Source organism: Pogoniulus pusillus, chromosome 15 (genome assembly GCF_015220805.1).
Source record: "Pogoniulus pusillus isolate bPogPus1 chromosome 15, bPogPus1.pri, whole genome shotgun sequence".
In the NCBI taxonomy this organism is placed as follows: Eukaryota; Metazoa; Chordata; class Aves; order Piciformes; family Lybiidae; genus Pogoniulus; species Pogoniulus pusillus.
The window spans coordinates 22,757,245-22,784,083 of record NC_087278.1 but is presented as its reverse complement, the minus strand read 5'-3'; the positions used below and the strand labels follow the sequence as shown (position 1 = coordinate 22,784,083).

At 49.1% G+C, this 26,839-nt stretch overlaps 1 protein-coding gene across 2 annotated transcripts in view; it reads right to left on the bottom strand.

Annotated features, from left to right (window-relative positions):
* The window catches only part of LOC135182032 (chromatin remodeling regulator CECR2), a 128,840-nt gene that overhangs the window by 33,202 nt on the left and 68,799 nt on the right, over positions 1 to 26,839 (bottom strand). For both annotated transcript variants that reach the window (XM_064155718.1, XM_064155719.1), the window contains exon 2: positions 20,757 to 20,851. In XM_064155718.1, the coding sequence (XP_064011788.1) occupies positions 20,757 to 20,851 (95 nt within the window). The remainder of the gene's footprint in view (positions 1 to 20,756; positions 20,852 to 26,839) is intronic.

Below are 26,839 nucleotides of genomic sequence, written 5' to 3'. Positions count from 1 at the left end.
TACCAGGCAGAAGCAAGCAGATGCCCAGTATCCATCTCCCCATCTCAAAGGACCGACCAGCAGCCTATTTGTCCAAGTAAGCCAGAGAAAGAAAGTGACTGGTGTGAAGATGTGAAGCATTGGAGGAAAGAAGGCTGAGGTTTGCCAAGCCTGGTGGATTATGCAGTGCTTGGAGGCTGAGGAAGTCACATATGGTTAAGTAGATGCACACCGGCTGTGGGGGTGCATCTGAAACATAGGTAGAAGCAAGGGGCTGCTTGTCGATGTTGTTGTTTGATTAAGGAAAGGATGAGATGGGTATGTGAGCAGCAATAAAACCAGATCAGCCAGGAACATCCCAAACACGGGCTGAAGGTGTATGGTACAGAAGAAAGAGAAAGTACTGAATGCAAAGGGGGTGAGAGCAGGAGGACAGCAATGTAGCCTTGTGGCCAAGAGAGCCAATGGCATCCTATGTGCATCAAGAAAAGTGTGGCCAGCAGGGCTAGGGAGCTTCTTCTCCCCCTCTGCTCTGCCCTAGTGAGACCACACCTGGAATGCTGTGTTCAGTTTTGGGCCCCCCAGTTCAGGAGAGACAGGGACCTGCTGGAGAGAGTCCAATGTAGAGCCATGGGGATGACTGGGGGACTTACGCATCTCCTCTATGGAGAGAGATTGAGAGCCCTGGGGCTGGGCAGTCTGGAGAAGAGAAGGCTGAGAGGGGATCTGATCAGTGTCTATACAAATCTAAGGGGTGGGTGGCAAGTGTAGGGGGCCAATATCTTTTTGGTGCTGCACAGCAACAAGACAAGGAGCAATGGATACAAACTGGAGTACAGAAGGTTTCGCCTCCACGTGAGGTGAAACTTCCAGTATCTGCAGGGAGCCTACAACAAAGCTGAGGAGGGACATTTTAGGATGTCAGGGAGTGACAGGACTAGGAGGAATAGAGCAAAACTGGAGGTAGGTAGATTCAAACTGGATGTGAGGAGGAAGTTCTTCAGCATGAGAGTGGTTTTGACCAGGGAGGTGGTTGAGGCCCCATCCCTGGAGGTGTTTAAGGCCAGGCTGGATGAGGCTGTGGCCAGGCTGATCTAGGGTAGACTGGTCCCTGCTCATGGCAGGAGGGTTGGAACTTAGATGATCCTTGTGGATGACCCTGACTGACTCTATGATTCTTTACAGTGAGGGTAACAGAGCCCTGGAGCAGGCTACCCAGAGAGCTTGTGGAGCCTGTGGGCTTTCAAAACCCACCTGGATGCATTCCTGTGCAGACTACCCTGGGTGATCCTGCTTTTGGCAAGGAGCTTAGACTCAGTGATCTCTGGAGGTCCCTTCCTGTGATTCTGTGATGAATACACTGCCTAGACTCAGTGATTCTGAATGGGTCTAGAGAGATTTAAATGGGATTAAAACACAAGGTGATGACTACTTGCTTGTTTTCCAATGCTACTTCAACCCTACCTTCAAACTCTGCACAGTCCCCATGATGTGCTTGCAATGCATGTAGGTTTTTGGGGCAGTGGTACAGACAGAGGAACAGAGGTCTCCTCTCCACTCTACTGATGCTGCAATTTGAATGAAAACTGATAATGATAAATCAATGAATTGGATAACTGGATTTAAAAGGGGAGAAAAATAATCCTGCTAGAAGGATTGCTGTGGTGAGCAAACAGCACTGCCATGGGTATTTGTCAAAACACGAATTAAGGTAGCAATAGATGAGCAGAAGTTATTATTTACCTTGAAGGAACGCAAAGAGATGATTTGAGAGTTGTTAATATGATCTTTTTTCCTTAATTAGTTGTCTTTATGCAGTTTACAATTAAGTGTGATGCTGTTCTTTTACATGGGCACTGCTGAGTTTGACTCGGGATGACCACGTTCACAACAAAGATGTCTTTAAACACATCTGCCCAGCTCTGCCAATGTAGCAACCCTACAGATACTCTGCACCTCACTGTTTACTCAATTCTACCTTGAAAACATTACCCTGAAACCATTAAAGGGCACAACAGCAAATCAGTTGCCTTCAGTGTGATATACAACCCACAAAAGCAGCAAGGGGAGGTTTAAAGACCAAGAGCAAAGCAGCTCTGTCATCAGCCACTAGCCTGCATTTTCCTCCCTACCATCACGTTGAATCATGCAGCACCGCTCCAGCATGGAGGAAAGCAGATGAAATTGCAGCTACTTTTCCTCTTCTTGCCTAAAACCAGAGACCTCAGGTGCTACCATGCATCTGGTAATATTCAGGAAGCTCCAGAAAACTCCTGCTAAGACAAGTCTGCCAGATACCCTGCCTGTTTGAACTGCAAGAAGACTTGAATGTCCAATCAAGGGGTAAGTGGTTTCTGCTGCTTTACTGGGGTTTGCACTGTCCATCAGTCATGGAGAAAACAAGATTCACATCCCCAGCACTGTCAGATGTTCTTTGAAGAATCAATCTGCTGAGCAGAGGGAACCCAAGAATCAGTATGAGTTACCAAAGCTTTACCCAGAAAGGAAGGCAGAGATGGTACTAGACCAGGTTGGTTCCTAGCACATCTAAAGAAATGCTGGTGTCAAGATGGCATGTGATGCTGTGAGTGGAAGCTGCAAGGGAGACACAGGTCTCAGTGTATGTCAGAGCTTGCCATGTGATGGCAGTGATCTTGGCTGGGGAAGGGTCAGGGAAAACAGCTTTTATCAATACTGGTGCAGAAGGTCAGAGAGCTCAGGAGAGCTGGAGCCCAACACTTCCCTATCCAGTGAGATCTATCAGTGCAGCTAGATAGCAACAGAATTTTGTCCCTGACAGTGTGCTCGGTGGCAAGAACCTCCCAAGACCCAGTGCAGAGTTTTCTGTCAGGCTCAACATCAGAAAGTAAGTGACAGATGCCACTGGCAAAGGCAGAATGGCAGAAGAGGGACACAGGGGACACAGTCTCAAGTTGTGCCAGGGTAGGTATAGGCTAGATGTTAGGAAGAAGTTCTTCACAGAGAGAGTGATTGGCATTGGAATGGGCTGCCCAGGGAGGTGGTGGAGGCACCGTCCCTGGGGGTCTTCAAGCAAAGCCTGGATGAGGCACTTAGTGCCATGGTCTGGTTGACTGGCTAGGGCTGGGTGCTAGGTTGGACTGGATGCTCTTGGAGGTCTCTTCCAACCTGGTTGATTCTATGATTCTAAGAGGGTCAGGGTCCTGAGTCTCAGAGCCAACACTGGGGCATATACGGAAGGCAGTGGAGCATAAACTGGTGCTAAGAGAGGAAGATGAGGGTGATGAGATGTCATGGCAACCAGTACTGAAACTGGTGCTACTGAGACACAAGAGAGGTGCAGAGTAGGAGAGCCAGCTGAAGGAAGAAACTACTGACCTGCAGGGCACAGCTGGCCCCTAGTGAAGCACAAGATCACAGAATCAGAGCATGTTAGGGGTTGGAAGGAACCTCCAGATATCATCCAGTCCTGCCACCCTGCCAGGGCTGGATCACCTAGAGCAGGCTGCACAGGAACACATCCAGGTGGGTTTTGAAAGCCTTCAGAGAAGGAGGCTCCACAACCTCTCTAGGTAGCCCACTCCAGGGCTCCAGCACCCTCACTGGAAAGAAAGGTTTCCTCACGGTGAGGTGGAATCTCCTGAGTTCTAGCTTGTACCCATTGTTCCTTGCCCTATCACTGGGCACCACCAAAAAGAGACATCTTGATACCCACCCCTCAGATATTTATAGACCTTGATAAGATCCCCTCTCAGATTGCTCTTCTTAAGACTAAGCAGCCTCAGGTGTCTCTGTCCTCCTTCATCGGAGAGATGCTCAAATCTCACAGCCATCCTCGTAGCTCTCCATTGGACTCTCTCCAGCAGAAGAGGAAGCAGCAGAGATGCCAAGCTGGAGATTTCAGAGGCACAATTGCAGGCAGCAGCCTTGATGACACGGCCAGATTTAACAGCATCAGGAAGTCATGTCACGTTCAAGGTGCACTGGAAAAGCCAAGCACCTGGGTTGTCCTCAGGGCACACACTCTCACAAGGCAAAAGTCCAAGACGCAGCAGTTCCCAGAGATAGTTTTAGAGCTCATGGGATAACGCCTGGGCCTCCAAACGAAACTGACCCAGGCATTTCTGAGCACGACTTAGGCAAGGGAAGTACCTTTACCCCCCCCGAGAAAGAAGGGCAGATTTTTGTCAGTCCTGCAAGAGAAGTCAGACAAAGGCAGAAGGGTGAAATGCTCATCCTGAAAAGCCCTTATCAGCAGGTGAGAGTTGCTCCTCCAGACCTCGCATGAATGGATGCTTCCCAGCACCCCTCAGGAATTCAGAGTGCTGCATTCTTCTCAGCCCGGTTCTTCCCCAAGGCTTATCAGACGCTGAGGATGGGAATCACTTGGAGGCATAACGATCCCACAGCCCTGGTTTGAAGCCCTAGGGGCTTCTGCATTGCTTCTGTGTCTTGTACTGTGGGCTGCCGAATAACAAAAGGCAATCTCTTGAAGGATCAAAAAGGAAAACAAAGAACCACTTCTAAACTATTTATTAACTATTTACAGGTTGTTAGATACAAAGAGAAGGATCTGGGTGCTCAAGAGGGAAACAAGTACCTTTGGGAAAGCCAACTCCTGTGAGTGATGGAGGGCTTTGGTAACACTGGTACAGAGTAAGAAGCCTGGTAAGATGCAGGCTGCCAGCTGCTGCCTCCAAGGGTTCTGCTGCTGGAGACTCTGGTGGACACATGCTGGGTCTACAGCCATGTACAGACAGCACTGCTGATCTGACCTGCAAAAAGTGTGCTGCTGTGCTTAAGGGAGGCATCTCCACGGCCACAGAGACTCTATGCTCACCCCTAATGAAGCTCAGCAGGGGCAAGTGTAGAGCTGTGCACCTGGGAAAGAACAATCCCATGTATCAGTATAGGTTGGGGACTGACCTGCTGGAGAGCAGTGAAGGAGAGAAGGACTTTGTTTAGCCTGGAGAAGAGGAGGCTTAGGGCAGAGCTCATTGCTGTCTGCAACTACCTGAAGGGAGGTTGTTGCCACGTGAGAGTGGTCTCTTCTGCCAGGCAAGCAGCAACAGAACAAGGGGACACAGTGTGAAGTTGTGGCAGGGGAGGTCTAGGCTGGATGTTAGGAGGAAGTTGTTGGCAGAGAGAGTGATTGGCATTGGAATGGGCTGCCCAGGGAGGTGGTGGAGTCACCATCCCTGGAGGTGGTCAAGAAAAGCCTGGATGAGGCACTTGGTGCTATGGTCTGGTTGACTGCATAGGGCTGGGTGCTAGGTTGGACTGGATGATCTTGGAGGTCTCTTCCAACCTGCTTGATTCTATGACTTTGGAGTCTTGGTGGGTGGAAGGATGCCCATGAGCCAAAATCTGGGAAGACCTTTGATAGGTGAAAGGGGAGATTAAAAGTCCATGTAAGAATCCATTTGTATCAGACGTTTGGAAAGCATTGAAGGGGAAAAGGACCTTGAGGTCCTAGCAGATGGGAGGTTGACAATGAGCCAGCAATGTGTTCTGGTGGCCAAGAAGGCCAATGCCATTCGGGGGTGTATAAGAAGGGCTGTGGTTAGTGGGTTGAGAGAGGTTTTCCTGTCCCTCTACTCTGCCCTGGTGAGGCCTCATCTGGAGTATTGTGTCCAGTTCTGGGCTCCCCAGCTCAAGAAGGACCTCAGGGAACTGCTTAAGAGAGTCCAGCACAGAGCTGCAAAAATGATTAAGGAAGTTGAACATCTTCCTTCCAAGGAGAGCTGGAGGGTGCTGGGGTTTGGAGCTTGGAGAGGAGGAGACTAAGGACTGACCTCAGTCATGTTTATAAATATACCAAGGGTGAGTGCCAGGAGGCTGGAGCCAGCCTCTTCTCAGTGATGTCTAGCGACAGGACAAGGCACAATGGGTGGAAGTCGAGGCATAGGAGGTTCCATGTGAACCTGAGGTGGAATTTTTTCCCTGTGAGGGTGACAGGGCACTGGAACAGGCTGTCCAGGGGGGTTGTGGAGTCTCCCTCTTTGGAGAATTTCAAGAGCTGAGAGATTCAAGGACTGTCTGGATGTGTTCCAGAGTGATCTGCTCTAGGTGAGCCTGCTCTGGCAGAGGGGTTGGACCAGATGATCTTAGAGGTCTCTTCCAACCTGGTTGACTCTATGGTCTTTTGAGGTCACTTCCAACCCCTGACATTCTATGATTCTATGACCTAAGCAAGTGTGAGAACTGCTGTTGCACACTCTGCCCTAGCCACATGCTGCCTCCACATGCACGCCCCAACGCTTGGGGCACAGAGCTTTCCCCCTCTTGTTTTGCCTCTTATTCTGTGTGACCTTGACAACCCATCTGGATGCGATGAAATGAAGATAAACCCATAGTAACCTCTACCTCAGGAGGGACAATCGCAGCCTTTAGGATGGTCCAGAACAAAGGAAAGCACTTAGAGCCTAACTTGCTCCTTGTGAATTGGCCTGGTAAAACACCAAGGGCTTTGGTTGGTCCCCGATGTCACTTATTTTCTCCATCGTTTACTTCCCTGGCATCAATCCATGCTCGACAATTCCCACCCACATCCTTCTCTTTTCTGTTACTGCAGAAAAATAATCAACCCTTGGGAGCTGGAGCAAATTAACTCACGAAAGACCCAAATACATTTCCTATATTCTGAAAGAGCAAACAAGACTAAGACTCACTGTGCCTTGCATTCAGACTGGAAGAAGATCCTTACTTACTATTCATTCCTGGGTCCTCGAAGAACAAGTGAAGCCAGCTTAATGCTGCATTGTTCATTCCTAGTGCTCATCAGCAGAAAGCAGGCTCCCAGCTCACAGCCAGAAGGAAACACATAACAGTATTGCTGAGCCATAAGCTCTGCCAATTGTTATGGGGCTGCAGAGAGAGGACCTAAGGGTATTACAGTGATGATGAACACCGTGGGGAAGAAGCTAGTTATTGTCTGGCTGCTGCTGGGGAAAATAGGACACATGCATGTATTATGGCACAAACCCATATGAAACAAGCCATTATCTACACTTAAATGTGGGAGAGGAGTCTCTTCTGAGGCAGAAATACCTAGTGTGGGGTTGCCCTGCAGCAAATAAACTCGGCAAATTCATCAGTGTGAAAAAGCTCCACTGTATTACAAGGTTCTGGGCACAATGGATAAAGCCAGATTTTCACAAACAAATGGCTCCTAAAGAAGGGGACACAGTCTCAAGTTGTGGCAGGGGAAGTATAGGCTAGATGTTAGGAGGAAGTTCTTCCCTTGCCAGAGAGAGTGATTGGCATTGGAATGGGCTGCCCAGGGAGGTGGTGGAGTCGCTGCCTCTGGAGGTGTTGAAGAAAAGCCTGGATGAGGCACATAGTGCCATGGTCTGGTTGACTGGCTAGGGCTGGGTGCTAGGTTGGACTGGGTGATCTTGGAGGTCTCTTCCAACCTGGCTAATGCTATGATTCTCTGGTTTGCAGGACTGGGAGGGTGGGAACCTACAGCCTCAAATTTAAAACTCATCCCTCTGGTTTTAACAAGGCCTTGCAGACTCTCTTTGTAGTCAACACTGGGAAGGAAACAAATGCATCTCAAAAGCAGCTCATCTTATCCTAATACAGATTTTGGGACATGGATGATGACATGCACTGCCAGGTGCCTATTGTTGTCCAATGACCATCATGAAGTCTGGAAAGATTGATTTTCACTTAATACTCAATACTTAACAGTCTAAAGTTAAGCAAAACAAATCTCATGATCTAGTTGACTGGATAGGGCTGGGGGATAGGTTGGACTGGATGATCTTGGAGGTCTTTTCCAACCTGGTTGATTCTATGATTCTAAGTCCCTTTTGGGATTCATTTCGTAACAGGTCTTTCCTTCTACTGTCCCTAAAGTTTAAGCCACTACACCAGATGAGCCAGGAAGGAATAGAGAGTTAGATTGGATGTTAGGAACAAGTTCTGCACCGTGAGAGTAGTGAACACTGAAAGAGGTTGCCCAGGCAGGTGGTTGAGGCCCCATCCCTGGAGATATTAAAGATGAGGCTGGATGGGGCTGTGGGCATCCTGCTCTAGTTGAGCATGTCCCTGCTGAGTGCAGAGGTGGTTGGATTGGATGACCTTCAGAGGTCATTTCCAACCCAGACCATTCTGTGATACATCAGTGGCCACAGCTGGGAACAGTTCCTCTGAGTTCCTTGTTAAATTTAACGACTTGAGTATGAGAGGGAGAAGCAGAAGATGGGACCAGACCTGAAGGAGCTGTGTTGCTGGAGGAAAGCAGCATGAACTGCCCCTCGGGATGGCCTCAGACCCATAGGAAGAGTCCTGATTGCCTTGTGGGAAACATTGGGCACTTTCTATGGGGGAAGCATCCAAAGGATTCTCACTTGTTCGAAGTGGCATGCGTGGGGCTGGGCTGAGGTCTGTGGTTCCACACTGACAAGCAGCTGGTGGCTGTGCTCTCCTGTCTGTAACTACTCTACATCCACATATGAACAGGTTGCCCAGGGAGGTGGTTGAGGCCCCATCCCTGGAGATATTCAAGGTGAGGCTGGAGAGGGCTCTGAGCTAATTGAGGATGCTGCTGCTGAGTACAGAGGGGGTTGGACTGGGTGAGCTTTGCAGGTCCCTACCGACCCAGACCATTCTGTGATTCTTTGATAAGGTTGGAATGCAAACTGAGATAAAAATTAAAGGTAGAGGTGACTTAGAACAGAGACTGGCACCATGGACCACATTACTGTAGTGGTTTTGCCACTGGCTAGCAGCTGCCTCAGCTGTTCACCAAGCTCACTGAGGCTAAAAGGCTCCAACGAAAATCATTTCAGAACCTCTCTAATATTCACCCTTAGACTAAAGGGCAGTTTCTGCACCTGGCTGAGGTGCTGGGAAGATAGCCTGCAAAACCAGCTGTGCACCGTGGCTGGGAGCATCACTCCCTTAAAACACACATCTCCAAAGCAAAGGCAGAGGTTTTGCACGGAGAGAACTTCCACATCCTGTCCTCTCCAGGCGTTTGCTCCCTGCGACTCCAGCGCCTCTCAGAGGCGTTTCCAGCTTCGCTCCTGTAATTGCTGCAGTGCTACAAGTGAGCAGAAGCTAAACATCAACAAGCTCAACCAGCACCCGTGAGCGATGGCAGAGCAAGTATTGAGCCTAGACTAGCCCTACCTAGCCGGGGGGCCACACAGGCCCCCCGGCCTTTAGATCCCCTCCACCATTCACCCGGTGATGCACCACAGGGACTCACCAGTGATGATGGGAGGAGGATCCCTCTGCCCAAATGGGCAAACTTGGGCTGTTGCACCTCCTGGGGCTGATTATAAAGAGGAGTGGGCAGGGAGGGCAAAGTGGCTGCACCTGGGGTGGGAGGAGACTCAACAGGACCCAGGTGTGGGTTTGGGGGATAAAAGGGGGAAATGGGGGGTGGGGTGAGAAAGTGGCAGGGATGATGGAAAAGGGGAGGTAGTGATGAAAGGAGGGAGATGGAGAGGAAACGAGAAAGGTGGGGTAAAAGGATGGAGATAAGAAGAAAAGGGCCAATGGCTTGCTGGGGTAGGATGAGGGAGGTTATTCTTCCCCTGTACTCAGCACTGCTCAGGCCACACCTTGGGTGCTGTGTCCAGTTCTGGGCTCCTTAATTCAAGAGAGAAGTTGAGGTGCTGGAAGGTGTCCAGAGAAGGGCAACAAAGCTGGTGAGGGGCCTGGAACACAAACCCTATGAGGAGAGGCTGAGCGAGCTGGGGGTGTTTAGCCTGGAGAAGAGGAGGCTCAGGGGTGACCTCATTGCTGTCTACAACTACCTGAAGGGAGGTTGTAGCCAAGTAGGGGTTGGTCTCTTCTCTCAGGCAGCCACCAACAGAACAAGGGGACACAGTCTCGCGTTGTGCTGGGGGGGGGTCTAGGCTGGATGTTAGGAGGAAGTTGTTGGCAGAGAGAGTGATTGGCATTGGAATGGGCTGCCCAGGGAGGTGGTGGAGTCACCATCCCTGGAGGTGTTCAAGGAAAAGCCTGGATGAGGCACTTAGTGCCATGGTCTAGTTGATTGGACAGGGCTGGGGGACAGGTTGGACTGGATGATCTTGGAGGTCTCTTCCAACCTGGCTGATTCTATGATTTTTCTTCTTCCTTCTAGAGAGAAGAGCTTTTCGACTTGATGATCTGTGAGGTCTCTTCCAACCTTGGTGATACTGTGATACTGTGATACTTGCTTTCTCAATTTCCTTCTTTGTTGTTGCTTTCTTCCTCTTCTCTAGAGTGACTGATTTGTGACATCAATACCTTAAAAGCAGAGCTACCCCTCTCAGATTTTCTCTGTGGCACGATGACATCAATGCAGTCTCCAAGACCTGATTCCACTAAGTGTTCTCCATTCACCCTTTAAAGTTGAGCCACCTATTCCTCCCTGTGAATGTTTTGCATAACTCCTCCTCCCCAGCTACTCAATCTATTTCTCTCTCATCCATCTGCCCTGACAATAACAGCACAGCCTTCATGCTCTCTTTTTCTTCCATCATTTTCATTCCTTATTCTCCACCACGCCTGTGGAATAAGACTTTCAGAACATGCTACCAACTATTTTTCCTTGCAAATTCTGCTTTAAAGACTCATTTTATCCATCTGAGAATCAAAGACATTTACTCAGCTTTATTTAGACTTGAACTCTATAATTATATTCCACTCTGTTTCTCATTAATCTCCCAATGACTGTGTTATTTTACTGCTGTAATCTCATCCTTCCTTTCCCAACACCTGCCAGATGCCTCATTTTCACTTTTTACCCTTTAAAAGGCTCACCTTGCAAGGCATGGCTATTATGATAATAAATATTAATATTAAAGATGAGCAATGTAGCCACTTCATCTTCCTTGCCCCCTCGTGGTATCTCCTGCACTGCCGATACGGCCTCGATCCCAGCAGTCATCCACCAATCTCCATGATGTATGAAAGGCAGCACTTGTTAAAAGTCAGACTGTAAACAATGCTGATCTTGTTGATATGCATTTGGCATTCATGAATATGACTCTGAGTTAGTGAGGTGCTTTGTGCCTGGGCCATTGACACGGTTGTTATAATCAAGGTCACTCGCACGACTGCAGAGTCGACTGTTCCAAGGCTTTCTGAGAGGTGGTGGTCTCCAGGTCTGCTGTGCTACCTCAGCCTGGCTGCCCTGGATGTTATTGCATGGACTGAAGTGCTGAATTAATTCAGATTGTCTTAGGACATTGGCTTAGCTATTCCCACAGCTTGGTTCACCACAGTATCCAGGAGACTGAAAACTTGCCACTGCTTTGCCATATATTCCTTTTGACCTTCAATTTTATCCCCTTGATCAGGCCAACATACAGTGGTGGTTCTTAAAGGCCACAGAACCATAAAATGAATCATAGAATCACAGAATGTTTTGGCTGGAAGGGCACTCACTGAGTCCAAGCCCTCTGCAGTGAGTACAGACATGTTTAACTAAATCAAGTTGCTCATGAGAAACTGATGTCATTTACCTGGACCTGAGCAAGGCCTTTGACACTGTCCCACATCACATCCTGGTCTCCAAGCTGGTGACACATGGGTTTGATGGGTGGCTTGATGGCCACACCCAAAGAGTGGCTGTTAATGGCTCCATGTCCAAGTGCAGGCCAGTGACAAGTGGAGTCCCTCAGGGATCAGTCCTGGGACCAGTCTTGTTCAACATCTTTGTGGGTGCCATGGACAGAGGCATTGAGTGCAGCCTCAGCAAGTTTGCTGACCACACCAAACTGTGTGGTGCAGCAGGCAGGCTGGAGGGCAGGGATCCATCCAGAGGGACCTGGACAGGCTGCAGAGGTGGGCACAAGCCAGCCTCATGGGGTTCAACAAGACCAAGTGCAAGGTCCTGCAGCTGGGTCAAGGCAATGCCAAGCACAAATCCAGGCTGGGCAGTGAGTGGCTGGAGAGCAGCCCTGAGGAGAGGGACCTGGGGGTGCTGCTGGATGAGAAGCTCAACAGGAGCCAGCAGTGTGCACTTGCAGCCCAGAAAGCCAACCAGAGCCTGGGCTGCAGCAGCAGCAATGTGGCCAGCAGGGCCAGGGAGGGGATTCTCCTCCTCTGCTCTGCTCTGCTGAGACCTCACCTGGAGTACTGCAGCCAGTTCTGGAGCCACTATTACAAGAGGGATGTGGAGATGCTGGAGTGTGTCCAGAGAAGGGCCACGAGGATGCTCAGAGGGCTGCAGCAGCTCTGCTGTGAGCACAGACTGAAAGAGTTGGGGCTGCTCAGTCTGCAGAAGAAGAGGCTCTGAGGTGGCCTTCTTGTGGCCTTCCAGGATCTGAAGGGGGCCTACAAAAAAGCTGGGGAGGGACTTTTCAGGCTCTCAGGGAGTGACAGGGCTAGGGGGAATGGAGCAAAGCTGGAGGTGGGGAGATTCAGAGTGGATGTGAGGAGGAAGTTGTTGAGCATGAGAGTGGAGTGGTGAGAGCCTGGAATGGGTTGCTCAGGGAAGTGGTTGCGGCCCCATCCTTGGGGGTGTTTAAGGCCAGGCTGGATTAGGCTCTGGCCAGGTTGATCTAGGGTAGACCAGGTTGGAAGAGACCTCCAAGATCATCCAGGCCAACCTAGCACCCAGCCCTAGCCAGTCAACTAGGCCATGGCACTAAGTGCCTCATCCATTCTTGTCTTGAACAACTCCAGGGACAGTGACTCCACCACCTCCCTGGGCAGCCCATTCCAATGCCAATCACTCTCTCTGACAACAACATCCTCCTAACATCCAGCCTAGACCTCCCCCAGCACAACTTGAGACTGTGTCCCCTTGTTCTGTTGCTGCTTGCCTGGCAGAAGAGCCCAACCCCACCTGGCTACAACCTCCTTTCAGGTAGTTGTAGACAGCAATGAGCTCTGCCCTGAGCCTCCTCTTCTCCAGGCTGCACACCCCCAGCTCCCTCAGCCTCTCCTCACAGGGCTGTGTTCCAGGCCCCTCACCAGCTTTGTCGCCCTTCTCTGGACACCTTCCAGCACCTCAACATCTCTCTTGAATTGAGGAGCCCAGAACTGGACACAGCACTCAAGGTGTGGCCTCGATGAGTTAAAGCATATCCTATTATCCACATTAGAACAAACCAGGTGCAAACTACAAGCCACAGTCTTGTTTACAGATCCAGTAAAAACTTGAAATGGTTGCAAAACAGAGGATCCATTTGGGAAGAAAAAAAATTCCTACACATTGTGGGGAAGAAATAACAAGAGCAAAAACAAATGGAGGTTCCTAAGGAAGCAAATGCTGTCTGTGGTGCCAGAGAAGTCAATTACATAGTTTTCAGCCTCAGTGATGGAGCAGTCTCCTGGGGTATAAAGGCAAAAATAATAACAATAAAAAAGAATCTCAGGGGGGGCATAGGTAGGTGTGCTAGTTTGAAGCTAGCTAGAATGTTTTGGTGAGAAGAATTAGATTACAGGCTGTGGAAGGAAAACGATGGTGATGTCTACTTCACTCATAGGCTTGCTGAGATGTATAAGAATAAAAGCAAAACATAGATAAGGGAGTGTCTCTTCTTGCTTTTGCTGGGGAACTGGCTGAGCTGCATCTTACTCTCTAACTTCACCCTCCATTTTAGTGCTTCCCAAGCCCCTGGCTGCACCTCCATTCTTCCTTGGGACTGGGGTAAGGCTGAGAGGGGTGGGAGAAGGTGGATGGGTGGTTGAGAGCCCCTCCTGGGGACTCAGGTTTCTGGGAGGGCTGTTGTGTTTCTGTGTTACCTTTTACCTTGTCTATTTCTGTCTATAACTGCATATACTGTAACTATCTGCTTGTATATTGTGCTAAGCTGTAAATCTAAGCTTCATTCATATTTCCTGAGTCTAGTCTGGGTGATTTCTAAAGTGTGGGGGGGCAGGGAACACCCAAACCATCACAGCAGGCAAGAGCAGAGATACTGTTTTTGTTCCTCCTCACTTTGTGGTGCCCTTGCCCGTGTTGAAAAAAAAAAAGCCAAACAACAACAACAACAACAACAAAAAAACACCCAACCCAATAAGAAAGAACAATTAAAATGGTTCTCCAGAGTCAACAGCAGCCAACAAACAGGAGCAGGCTAAAGCCATGGACTTTTTTTACGCCACCACACTACAGAAACAGCTAAAAACGCAAGAGGAGAGCAGCGGAAAAAAGGCTTCACCCACAGGAACGCCAAAGAGCAGGAGCTTCTCTGGACTGTTTGAAGTGGGGTGTACACATCCATGTCACAGCATCACTTCTTACTTAAAAACAGCTGCAGCAGGCTCCTGCTGTGGCTGCTGCCGTTAGCTGAAGCTCTGCTCTTCCTGTCTTGATACAACTCATCAAGTCGCATTTCCTGCTGGCATTAAAGCAGCAGCCCCTAGGGACCAGGCAGTTGCCCAATTTATATCAGACAGCATCTGAGGCAAGCACCACTCTATGTTTTTTTTATTACAGCTGTTTGATTTGGGGTTATTTAGTTTTATAAATACTTGAATTCTACTACAAGTCAGGGTTTTTTTTTTCCTCCTGGCTCCCCGTTTTGCAGGTATTTGCACTTTAAAACAAAAGAAAAACCTTTCAGGGCCTGTGCACAGAAGCTAGAGGCAGGAAAAAAGGTAAGGGTAAAGTGACTGCCATCAAATTGAAGGGGGCCTATGGCACAAAGCTGAGCTGAAACCCAAAAAGCTTCAAGGCTATCAGTTACTGCATTGCTAGTAGCTGGATTGGATGGATAGCAGATGAATGCTATGGAGGGTGTTTATAAAATAACAACTACTGCAGATTGTGGCACAGAAGTATTTTGAATCAGAGCACAAAGAGGAGAGCAGCAGGGAAACTGTGCTGGCTAAGCACTCAAAGCCCCTAGTGAGAGGCAAGGATGACTATGGGGTCATCGTCAAAGATGCTAGAAGTTGAAAACACAGAACTGGCATTGTTTAAAGATGCATTTCTATAGTGCTTAACATGTCAAGAATCAAGTCAGTGAAGCTGGTTCCTAACAGCTATAGAATCATAGAATCAACCAGGTTGGAAGAAACCTCCAAGATCATCCAGTCCAACCTATCATCCAGTCCTGTCCAACTAGACCATGGCACTAAATGCCTCCTCCAGGCTTTTTTTGAGCACCTCCTATGGATACAAGTTTCTTTCTACCTTTGCTTTAGACTTTCAAAACTGTGCTCCCCTTTACCTCCCTATACAGACTGCAACCAATGCTTCCCAGAAAAGTGCAGTTCCTTTAATCATCATCTGTTTTACGAGGCGTAATGGTTTGCAAGTATAACAGAAGGTGCTGGTTGAATCTGGAGTTAGAATGGACTGGCATTGTTGAAAGCTGTATTTCTACAGTGCTTAACATGTCAAGAATCAAGTCAGTGAAGCTGGTTTCTAACAGTTATAGAATCATAGAATCAACCAGGTTGGAAGAAACCTCCAAGATCATCCAGTCCAACCTATCATCAAGTCCAACCTATCATCCAGTCCTCTCCAATCAACTAAACCATGGCACTAAATGCCTCATCCAGTCTTTTTCTGAGCACCTCCTATGGATACAATTTTCTTCCTACCTTTGCTTTAGACTTTCAAAACTATGTTCCCCTTTATCTACCTCTGCAAACTGCAACCAATGTTTCCCAGAGAAGTGCAGTTCCTTTAATCATCATCTGTTTTACAAGGCCTAATGGTTTGCAAGTACAACAGAAGGTGCTGGTTGAATCTCGACTTAGAATGGTTTTGCACGGAAAAAGACCTAGCTTATAATAAATAGAAGTGTGGAGAAGATCATGTGGCATCCTGTTAAGCAGGCTGTAGTTAAACACTGATATCCATAAAACAAAGACAGTCCTAAGTTACAGTTGCATAGAATCAACCAGGTTGGAAGAGACCTCCAAGATCATCCACTCCAACCTAGCACCCAGCCCTATTCAGTCAACTAGACCATGGCAGTAAGTGCCTCATCCAGGCTTTTCCTTGAACACCTCCATGGATGGTGACTCCACCACCTCCCTGGGCAGCCCATTCCAATGCCAATCACTCTCTCTGCCAACAACTTCCTCCTAACATCCAGCTTAGACCTCCCCTGGAACAACCTGAGACTGTATGCCCCTGCTCTACTGCTGGTTGTCTGGCAGAAAAGACCAACCCCACCTGGCTACAGCCTCCCTTCAGGTACTTCAACACTACTTAACCATCAGGTAGGGTTAAAAACAGTCTCTCTGATACAGGATCATTTTTTTAACAGAAGTCTGTCATAAAGAATATAAAATCCAAGGCAAAGTCACCCTACTTCAAAACCAACAATCACAGAACTTCCTCTCCTATTTCTCCCCCTCTCTCCCAAAGAATAAAAAGCAAATCAAACTAGAGGATGCTAAACTGTGCATTAGAAGGGTTCTCAGCTAGGTTCCACTTCCAAAATCACTTGAGAGCACATTATAATTAGCAAAGGTATGTGACAGTTTTATATGCCTCTACCAAGCATGATTAAAGCCAGGCAACCCGGCCCTGCCCTGAGTTCTGCAGGCCCTCACAACAGATGTGGCCAGAGCTACAAGCTGCTTCCAGGCAGGCTGTGAGAAAGCATAGGCAGATAACATTTTGGCCATCAAGGAGATATAACACAATACAAAAGTAATTTAACCCCAGAAAGCCCTTGCAGAGATAGATGAGCTATGTTTCATATGAGGTTATATAGAATCATAGAATCAACCAGGTTGGAAGAGACCTCCAAGATCATCCAGTCCTACCTAGCACCCAGCCCTAGCCAATCAACCAGACCATGGCACTAAGTGCCTCATCCAGGCTTTTCTTGAACACCTCCAGGGATGGTGACTCCACCACCTCCCTGGGCAGCCCATTCCAATGCCAATCACTCTCTCTGACAACAACTTCCTCCTCACATCCAGCCTAGACCTCCCCTGCCACAACTTCACACTGTGTCCCCTTGTTCTGTTGCTGGTTGTCTGGCAGAAGAGCCCAACCCCACCTGGCTACAGCCTCCCTTCAGGTAGTTGTAGACAGCAATGAGGTCTGCCCTGAGCCTCCTCTTCTGCAGGCTGCACACCCCCAGCTCCCTCAGCCTCTCCTCACAGGGCTGTGTTCCAGGCCCCTCACCAGCTTTGTTGCCCTTCTCTGGACACCTTCCAGCACCTCAACATCTCTCTTGAATTGAGGAGCCCAGAACTGGACACAGCACTCAAGGTGTGGCCTGAGCAGTGCTGAGTACAGGGGCAGAATAACCTCCCTTGTCCTGCTGGCCTCTGTGCTCCAGCCCAAGAGCACAGATGAGGACAAGATTCTAACTTCTCTGAGGTGCAACACGGAGCAAAGTTTACAGCCTAAAGATTAGCAGCTCACAGCCTCAGTGTAAGGAAGTGGAGCACAACTGACTGGAGAAACCACTGCTGTAATGCCACTGTGGTGATCTGTGAAACTGCTGCTTTTCCCCACACAAGGCAGGTTACCTACTACCTGCCCATGACAGAAAACTGCAGAGTGAAAGCTCCAATTCATGCTGCAAACAAATTCTTCCTCTTACATCTGCATGCCTTTGTCCATTGGACATGAGAAAGAAATCAGTCAGAGGCTCAACTCCTTGCCACTAGCAGGGGACAAACGAGGTAGAATGGGGAAGCTGTGCATCAGCTAAGGCTCATGCCTCCCAAGGCTGGATCAGAGGGAGCAAACAGTGTTGTAAATAAATGTGTTAAGGAACAGGTAGAATTTGAAGCTTTAATTTTGGCTTGATTTTAAGCATTAATTCTGGATGAATATTCTATGGCTGGTTTGTAAGCCTGAGGCAAGCTTGCTTCTGAGAGGTGCATCCAAGCCATCATTTTTATTCTCATTTATCCACAGATTTCCACACTGAGGCTACATCTTAGTGCTCCTTCCTTTGGGACATGCCTCTGCATCTGATACCTTTCCCTCTGTTTCCAGATATCCTTCCCCATTGCTTTCTCTGCAGTGCTTCAGGGCCCACCTCTCTAACATCCCAATGGCTACAGGCAGTTTTTCCCATGACAACAATCCTTCATCCATTTCCACACTGCTGCTCCAGTTGTCCTCTTTCATCTGTCTCCTCTCTTACCAGAGCACAGCCCTACGAGGAGAGGCTGAGGGAGCTGGGATTGGTTAGCCTGGAGAAGAGGAGGCTCAGGGCAGACCTTATTGCTGTCTACAACTACCTGAGGGGTGGTTGTGGCCAGGAGGAGGTTGCTTTCTTCTCTCAGGTGGCCAGCACCAGAACAAGAGGACACAGCCTCAGGCTGCACCAGGGGGAATTTAGGCTGGAGGTGAGGAGAAAGTTCTTCACTGAGAGAGTCATTGGACACTGGAATGGGCTGCCCGGGGAGGTGGTGGAGTCGCCGTCCCTGGAGCTGTTCAAGGCAGGACTGGACGTGGCACTTGGTGCCATGGTCTAGCCTTGAGCTCTGTGGTAAAGGGTTGGACTTGATGATCTGTGAGGTCTCTTCCAACCCTGATGATACTGTGATACCACCTTATTTCCATGCCCACAAGGTAGTCCCCTTCTGCAAGAGGTGCTGCAGAAAGGGTGCAGCTGGTTTCTCCTCCAGGCACCTGGTGCATTTCAGGTGTAAGTTCTCACAACTTCACTGCGTGACTTAGAACTTCCATATCCTATGGCACCTCTTATACAAGGACAAGGGCAGCAAAAGCTGAATGGATACCTATCTGTGCTACATATGCACCCTGACTAGGCTGTACAGAACTATGGTTGGGTTACCAGCTCCTTCCGTGGTGCTGTTACCTCCTTGCAGCTTTTGCATCTTGTAGTTGCCTAAAGATGTGCTTACAAAGGCACAGGTTGGGACCCACAGGCAATACTGACTAACTCTGTGTAGTTGAGCTGCCAGGTGCATCATGTGTTTGTGCAGGAGTGTGCACTCACAGGATCACATGGGATCACAGGATGTGAGGGGTTGGAAGGGACCCAAGGAGATCATCCAGTCCAACCCCCCTGCCAGAGCAGAACCACACTATCTAACACAGATCACAGAGGAACACATCCAGACAGGCCTTGAAAGGCTCCACAGAAAGAGACCCCACAATCTCTCTGGGCAGCCTGTTCCAGTGCTCCGTGAGCCTTACAGTAAAGAAGTTCCCCCTTGTGTTGAGGCAGAATCTCCTTTGCTGCAATTTACACCCATTGCTCCTTGTCCTATCCCAGGGAGCAGTGAGCAGAGCCTGTCCCCCCTCTCCTGGCAGCCCTCAGACACTTATAAACATTTATCAAATACCCTCTCAGTCTTCTCCTCTCCAGACTAAGCAGCCCCAGGTCCCTCAGCCTCTCCTCATCAGCCATGCCCTCCTGTCCCCTCATCATCCTTGTCGCTTTCTGCCGACTCTCTCCAGCAGATCCCTGTCCCTCTTCAACTGGGGAGCCCAAAACTGAACACAGTATTCAAGATGAGGTTTCAGCAGGGCAGAGTAGAGGGGGAGGAGAACCTCCCTTGATCTGCTGGACACACTCTTCCTAACACACCCCAGGATCCTATTTGCCTTCTTGGCCACCAGGGCACATTGCTGTGCCTCAAGTGTACGTGTGTGGCCTTTCCCAGACAGGCAACTTGCCAGTGCCCAGCAACTCGCCCTGAAGTTTGCTAGTTAAAACAGCTGAGAAATGAGAGGCAAGCAGGCAGTTAAGTGGACACTTAGGCTTAGAGACCTCAGGAGAACCTCACAATGTGAAATTACTGAAATTTTTCAAAGACAGACCTTGCACTGCTCTGTGGCTGCTGTGATGAGGGAGGTTTACATGACTGCAGTCCCTTTGCAGTGAAGCTTCCACCTAGGTTTCATTCAGGGACTGTAAATGCAGTGCAGCTGCCTGGTTCAGGTCCTGATACCCACTTGTGTTGAATACCACCAAGACAACTTACTTCATTGCCACAGATATACATAAGAAAACAAATGACATTAAATTTTTGCAGATAATAAGTTAATTAGAACTAGAGCTTTCAGTGCAAGCACCTGTGGTTATTACCCCTCTGCACCAGCCCAAGTCTCTGCACCACAGGGAAATCTTAGAGAGCAGGATTGCTTCACACCTCTTCTAAGCATCTGCAAGTGTTGCCAAGCTGTCTTCATCTCCACAATTATGCTTTGCAATTAACACAGCTCACAGAAGAACAAATAACATACACTGCAGCAAGCCTTCGTTAGCACTGGCAGCACATGGCATTGTGTGAGTGGCTCTCCTTCAAGGAATGATGCTCTATCCTTTAAGGAATGATGTTCCAGAGGTGTCTGTTCAGGTGGCTACTTCAGTGAACACTAAGCAAGGGCTTCTGCACTTTAAAATATCAAGAGAACGTGTCAAATTATTTTCCAGTGTCCTGCAACTGAATTGCTTCCAATATTCCTCTTATTTCTGAGAGAACAATTCCAAGTGTCTGCTGGTAAAGCAATGGAATCATCTAAGGAAGTAAGGTGGGTGCAGAGCAGCAAGTTTTAGTCTGTACAATACATATAAAATGTTGAAAACATATGTGATGGTTTAAAGACTTAGTGTGATTTGACCAAAGAGGGTGCAAAGCCTAACAACAGATGTGAGTGTTCACTGTGTGCTGTAGTGCTACAGCAAAGTGTCAAACACATTTGCATGGAATCTGAACAAAGAGGTTTGCTGTGAAATAAAATGTTAACCCCCAGCCCTACAACTCAAAGCAAAGAAGAGCTGGAATTCCCTTCCACTTGGTGAAGCACCTGGCCTGATGGCTGGTGGCTGCTGCTCGCTGCCATGTCATCACTCTAAAGCCCATGAACCATGCTTGCAAGCGTGTTAATTAGCTCCCCTTGCAAAGTGCTTGAGCTGTAGAGCAAGGTTACTCACGTGATGTCTCTGCGCTGGTAGCAACCTTGGAGAAGGCAGGCGATCAGGTCACTGATAAACTCCACATCATCCCCGTGAAGAGCAGCTTCCAGTTCCTAATGAGCAGAAAGGAGAGAAGGAAGGGAAAAGAAAAAAAATCCAACCATCAAACTTAATTCCTGGGAATTGACTGCAAGCTTGACCAGAGCCAAAGAGCCCCAAGCAGCCTGCGCTACCTGTGCGGCAGCAGGGCGGACGCTAGGCGAAGCCAACCTTGCCCATCGCCGCGAATGCTGCTGCTGCTGCTACCACTACTACCTCTTCATTGCAAAGAGTTTATGGGAAGACCTTGAAAGGCTTTTACTGAATGTCACTCTCCAGCCAGAAGACTAATGCTTTTGTCTGGAAACAGGGAAGATAGGGTTCAGTGAGGGTGAGAGATACTGCGGCTTAATAGGAAAGCCATGATTTCTCCCATGTTCGGCTGATGGGCAGGAAGCAACGGCTTCCTTCTCTTGCTTTGCTTTCCACTCACCAGCTCATTGAAGAGATGTGCTCTGAAACTGTGGCCCTAAAAGCCACTTACACAGAGAGGCAGCAGTTTCAGATGGATAGCCAGAAATGGCTGAAAGCTAGCAGGTAAATGCCTCAAATAGAAGCAGGCATTTTTATTAGTGAAGTTATTTCTCTTTAGGTTTAGGTTGTTTGTTTGCTTGTTTGTTTGTTTGTTTCCTAAAGTAAGACATAAAGAAAAGGACCAATCTGTTTTTGGTGGTGCACAGTAATAAGACAAGGAGCAGTGGATGCAAACTGGAACAGAGAAGGTTTCACCTCCACATGAGGAGAAACTTCTTTCCAGTGAGGGTGACAGAGCCCTGGAGCAGGCTGCCCAGAGGGGTTGTGGAGTCTCCTTCTCTGGAGACTTTCAATCCCACCTGGATGAATTCCTGTGAGGACTACCCATAGCAGTCGAAGGGGGGTTGGACTGGATGATCTCTGGAAATCCCTTCCAACCTCTAACATTCTCTGATTCCACCATCCCTGGAGGTGTTGAAGCAAAGCCTGGATGAGGCACTTAGTGCCATGGTCTAGTTGCCTGGCTAGGGCTGGGGGCTAGGTTGGACTGGATGACCTTGGAGGTCTCTTCCAACCTGGTTGATTCTATGACCCAAAACCTCAATCCTTTGTGAAGGGGAAGAAGACTACCACAGCTCACTTCAGCATGAGAAAACTGCGATGTAAGAACCGAGCCACAAAAAGAAGCATCCACTTCCAAACCGGGGCCGCTAGGAATTTTGCACCTGTTGTAAGAAATACCTGGCAACTCCAGGCTCCCTTTTCACAAATACTACTACAGTTAATCCCAGCCTTATTTATATGCCAGAAAACAACTCACTGAGAAAAATCCACTTTGTGTAAGACTTGTTTGCAATACACAGCCCTTAACGAGCTTTAATGTGGCTAAACAAGGTAGGCATAACAAGCTATTTTTTTGGGGGGGGGGGGGGATTCCAGGAGTAAATAAGGGATTGCATACAAATTCCTGCTTGAATAGTATCATAGTATCATAGTATCATCAGGGTTGGAAGAGACCTCACAGATCATCGAGTCCAACCCTTTACCACAGAGCTCAAGGCTAGACCATGGCACCAAGTGCCACGTCCAACCTTGCCTTAAAGTGCCCCAGGGACGGCGACTCCACCACCTCCCCGGGCAGCCCATTCCAGTGTCCAATGACTCTCTCAGTGAAGAACTTTCTCCTCACCTCCAGCCTAAACCACCCCTGGCGCAGCCTGAGGCTGTGTCCTCTTGTTCTGGTGCTGGCCACCTGAGAGAAGAGAGCAACCTCCTCCTGGCCACAACCACTCCTCAGGTAGTTGTAGACAGCAATAAGGTCACCCCTGAGCCTCCTCTTCTCCAGGCTAAACAATCCTCAGCAGACTGTTACACAAATGGCTAAGCTAATGGTTACAGAATAAAGGTTAATGGCCAGAGAATAAAGGATAAACACTTTGGCGCTTGGCCAATAAAGAAGAGAAAGTGCTCTTTTATTAGACCGCGGTAACCGCTGTAATAAAATTATTGATAACAGACTGCAGATTAAATGCCACTTGTAGGGTTGGTTGTTTTTTTTTTTTTTTAATTGGGAATGTATTAAGGGCATATTTTCATTATCAACACCGCTCTTATTTACCTCTTGTGCCACAACCCAAAGGGCTTCACGAGTGGACGCCCGACGCCTGCCCCGCGAAGAGTGTATTCAACGCATCTGTTACGCTCTTGGGCTAGTTTGAGCCTAGCTAGAATGCTTTGGTGAGAAGAACTAGGTTACAGGCTGTGAAAGGAAAACAAGGCTGATGTAGCCAGGTGGGGGTTGGCCTCTTCTCCCAGGCAAGCAGCAATAGAACAAGGGGACACAGTCTCAAGCTGTGCCAGGGGAGGTCTAGGCTGGATGTTAGGAGGAAGTTGTTGGCAGAGAGAGTGATTGGCATTGGAATGGGCTGCCCAGGGAGGTGGTGGAGGCACCGTCCCTGGAGGTGTTCAAGCAAAGCCTGGATGAGGCACTTAGTGCCATGGTCTGGTTGACTGGCTAGGGCTGGGTGCCAGGTTGGACTGGATGATCTTAGAGGTCTCTTCCAACCTGCTTGATTCTATGATTCTATGTCCACCTCACTCATAGGCTTGCTGAGATGTGTAAGAACAAGAAATCAAAACGTAGATACCCCACTTCTGCTGAGGAACTGGCTGAGCTGCATCTCTTTCTAACTTCACCCTCCGTTTCTTTAATTAAACCACTTTGCTTTCTAACCCCCCTGGCTGAACCTCCATTCTTCCTTGGGACTGGGGTATGGTTGACAGAGGGTAGGGGGGGAAGGTGAAGGTGTGGTTGGGAGCTCCTCCTGGGGACTCAGGTTTCTGGGAGGGCTGTTGTGTTTCTGTATTCCCTTTTACCTTGTCTATTTCTGTCTATAACTGTATATGCTGTAAATATCTCCATGTATATTGTGCTAAGCTGTAACTAATAAGCTTCATTCAATTCCCAGAGCCAGCTGAGTCTAGTCTGGGTGATTTCCAAAGTGTGGGAGGGTGGGGAACACCCAAACCATCACAACTCTGAAACTCAAGGCAAGAGAAGGGCAATGGGCAGTCAGAGCCTGACAGAGCATCCCTGCCACAGAGCTAGAAGTCACAAGAGTCTCTGTTCTGGCCTCTAGGTGACTACTCCATTAACGGCAAGTTCATCCAAATCCTGCAGCTGCTGCTTGCCACGAGTGGTGTTACTGTTGTATCCACAGTGACCACACTGCACAGATGGCAACTACTGAGTGAATTCACCTGGTAAGTGGTCAGTATTTTTTGGGGTGCTGACTTCTTTTATTTGTAAATTACTTTCGTGAACATCTGCCTTCTATCAGAATATACCTGGTGAGGGACCCCCAAAATACGTGGTCTGCTAAAGCATCCTAGTTGTGTTATTACCACAGCCTTGCAGCCTGTCAAAAATGACATGTTAGGACCTGGAATTAAAGGAGAAGGGGAAAAGTAAGTCTCCAGGCCGTTTCCTCCCATTCAGCCTCTCCATCATCCACCTGCCTCTGCTAGGATGTGACAGCCTTTTGTACGAAGGAATACTTCAATTGCTTCCCGAGAGCCTTTTCAGCCTGCTGCTTGACTCACCCTCCTGAAGCAGTGCCCACAAACAGCTCAGCCAGCCACTATCTGCAGAGATTGTTCTCCAGCTCTCCGAGTGACCTTTATCTTTCTGGAGCCCGTGGGCCACCCTGCTTGTTGCTGTGGGACATTCCTCAGGCACTGGGCAAGCTGCTGTCTCCCGGGCAGGGACTTATCAGCCTTCTCCAAAGCACCTGGCTGGGTAGTTCCCCCGACTCTCTCCCATACAGCTGCTCCTCTCCTTGCCTTCAGAGCAGGTACAGCATCTATCTGGGGACATGACCCAGAATCATAGAATCAACCAGGTTGGAAGAGACCTCCAAGATGATCCAGTCCAACCTAGTACCCAGCCTAGCCAGTCAACCAGACCATGGCACTAAGTGCCTCATCCAGGCTTTGCTTCAACACCTCCAGGGACAGTGACTCCACCACCTCCCTGGGCAGCCCATTCCAATGCCAATCACTCTCTCTGACAACAACTTCCTCCTAACATCCAGTCTAGACCTCCCCTGCCACAACTTCACACTGTGTCCCCTTGTTCTGGTGCTGCTTGCCTGGCAGAAAAGACCAACCCCACCTGGCTACAGCCTCTCTTCAGGGAGTTGTAGGCAGCAATGAGGTCTGCCCTGAGCCTCCTCTTCAGCAGGCTGCACACCCCCAGCTCCCTCAGCCTCTCCTCACAGGGTTTGTGTTCCAGGCCTTTCAGCAGCTTCATTGCCCTTCTCTGGACACCTTCCAGCACCTCAACATCTCTCTTGAATTGAGGAGCCCAGAACTGGACACAGCACTCAAGGTGTGGCCTGACCAGCGTTGAGTACCAGGGCAGAATAACCTCCCTCATCCTACTGGACTCAGCTGCAGACAGATCTCACTGCTGGCTAAACAGGGGCACTGGGCATGCAGAGTGATGCCAGGCAGAGTGCAGAGTCTCAGTGCCATGGGCTTCTGGCACAAGTCAGGATTAATTAGCATGCACACAGCACAAGGCTAACAAAGGTCCAGCAGCAGCAGGTGTGAGGCTGATGGCACCTTTGTACTGCACTCCGTGATGCCACGGGTGCTGCCTGTACTCTGCTCTGGTCTTCTAATCCCTACCAACAACTGCACCCAGTGCCAGCAGCTTATGGTAAAGGCACAGCCCAAATATTACCACATTTACTGGTCTTGGGAAAAAAAAGTACTAACATTGTTCTGTAAAGGTTTTGTCTGGGTTTTTTTTTTACTGTCACTGCTTGTAGCAGAGCAACAGCAGCAAGGGGCTCTTTAATTTCTGATGGTTTGGGCTCCTGGCCCTGTTTAACTGAATGTCACCATTTTCTGTCCCTCTGGATTCTCCAGCTTTCTGCCCACAAACTCATAAATTCTGGACTTCTCCCACATGCCCAAGGTGCTGTGGGAATGCCACAGACCAGGAGGATGCGATCAAACCTTAACGTCTCAGAATCACAAATGAAGAGTTTGGATCCCCCTCAGGTTTTTCACCTAATGCTTCAAGCCTACATTTTGCAGGAGGAGGAATAAGCACCGTTTTTCCAGCCTTCCCCTCCAACAAGGGGTGGCCAGCAAAGCAGATGCTGCTCAAGCAGTGCATGTGAGCAGAAGTGGATGAAGTGATGACAGGAATTCCCAGGAGAAAGAGGCCATCAAACCCACCCTGGTCCTCAGGGCAAACCAGGTCCCAAGCACCCATCCCCATGCTCCTCTAGTCCCTAGCCAGAGCCAAAGGCTGAGCTTCCTCCCCACCATCCCCCCTGCGCTTCCAACCCTTTTGTTTTTCCCCTTTTCTCTTTGAGCACTGAGCTGTGAGCACAGAAATCTGAACCTTGCCAAAATGCTTTGGGGACGGCACAGAAAGGAAATAGAAGAGGCAGCAAATCAGCAGGGCAAGCGGAGGGACACATCTCCTCCTCCTCTAGCAGGAGAGAGCAACAGACAGGAGCAAAGCAGGATTCTCCAGCTGGCGTCACACCTCATTAGGGAAAAGCCTGTTTAACGTCTTTCCCTCCCCCCAGCCCCAGACTAAATCCCCCCTGAGTCAGGCAAGGGCTGTCGGGAAGAGGCAGCTGCTGGAACAAGGGTGACCACCTTGTCCTGGAGGAGCACTGGCCCAAAGCAGGGTTAGCAGGAGAGAACAAGAGGGCACCAACATATCTCTCCTGGCTGGGGTGGCTGGGAGTGAAGGGCCAGCTGTGCCATGCCAAGCAGTCTGGCTGGCATGGCTTAACCTTACTTGCATGGCTAACCCTGCTTGCGTGCTGCTGGCCCAAGGTTGAGTCCAACACAAATACTGCTGCCCCGGAGTCTGTGTGAGCAGGTACTAAACCCCAGTATCACCTGGGGGGTTGGTTGCAATTGGTACTTGACAGCACCCAAGCACTACGGCCTCAGGATACACTGTGACCCAAGCCCCACACTGCCCAAAGTATGCTCCT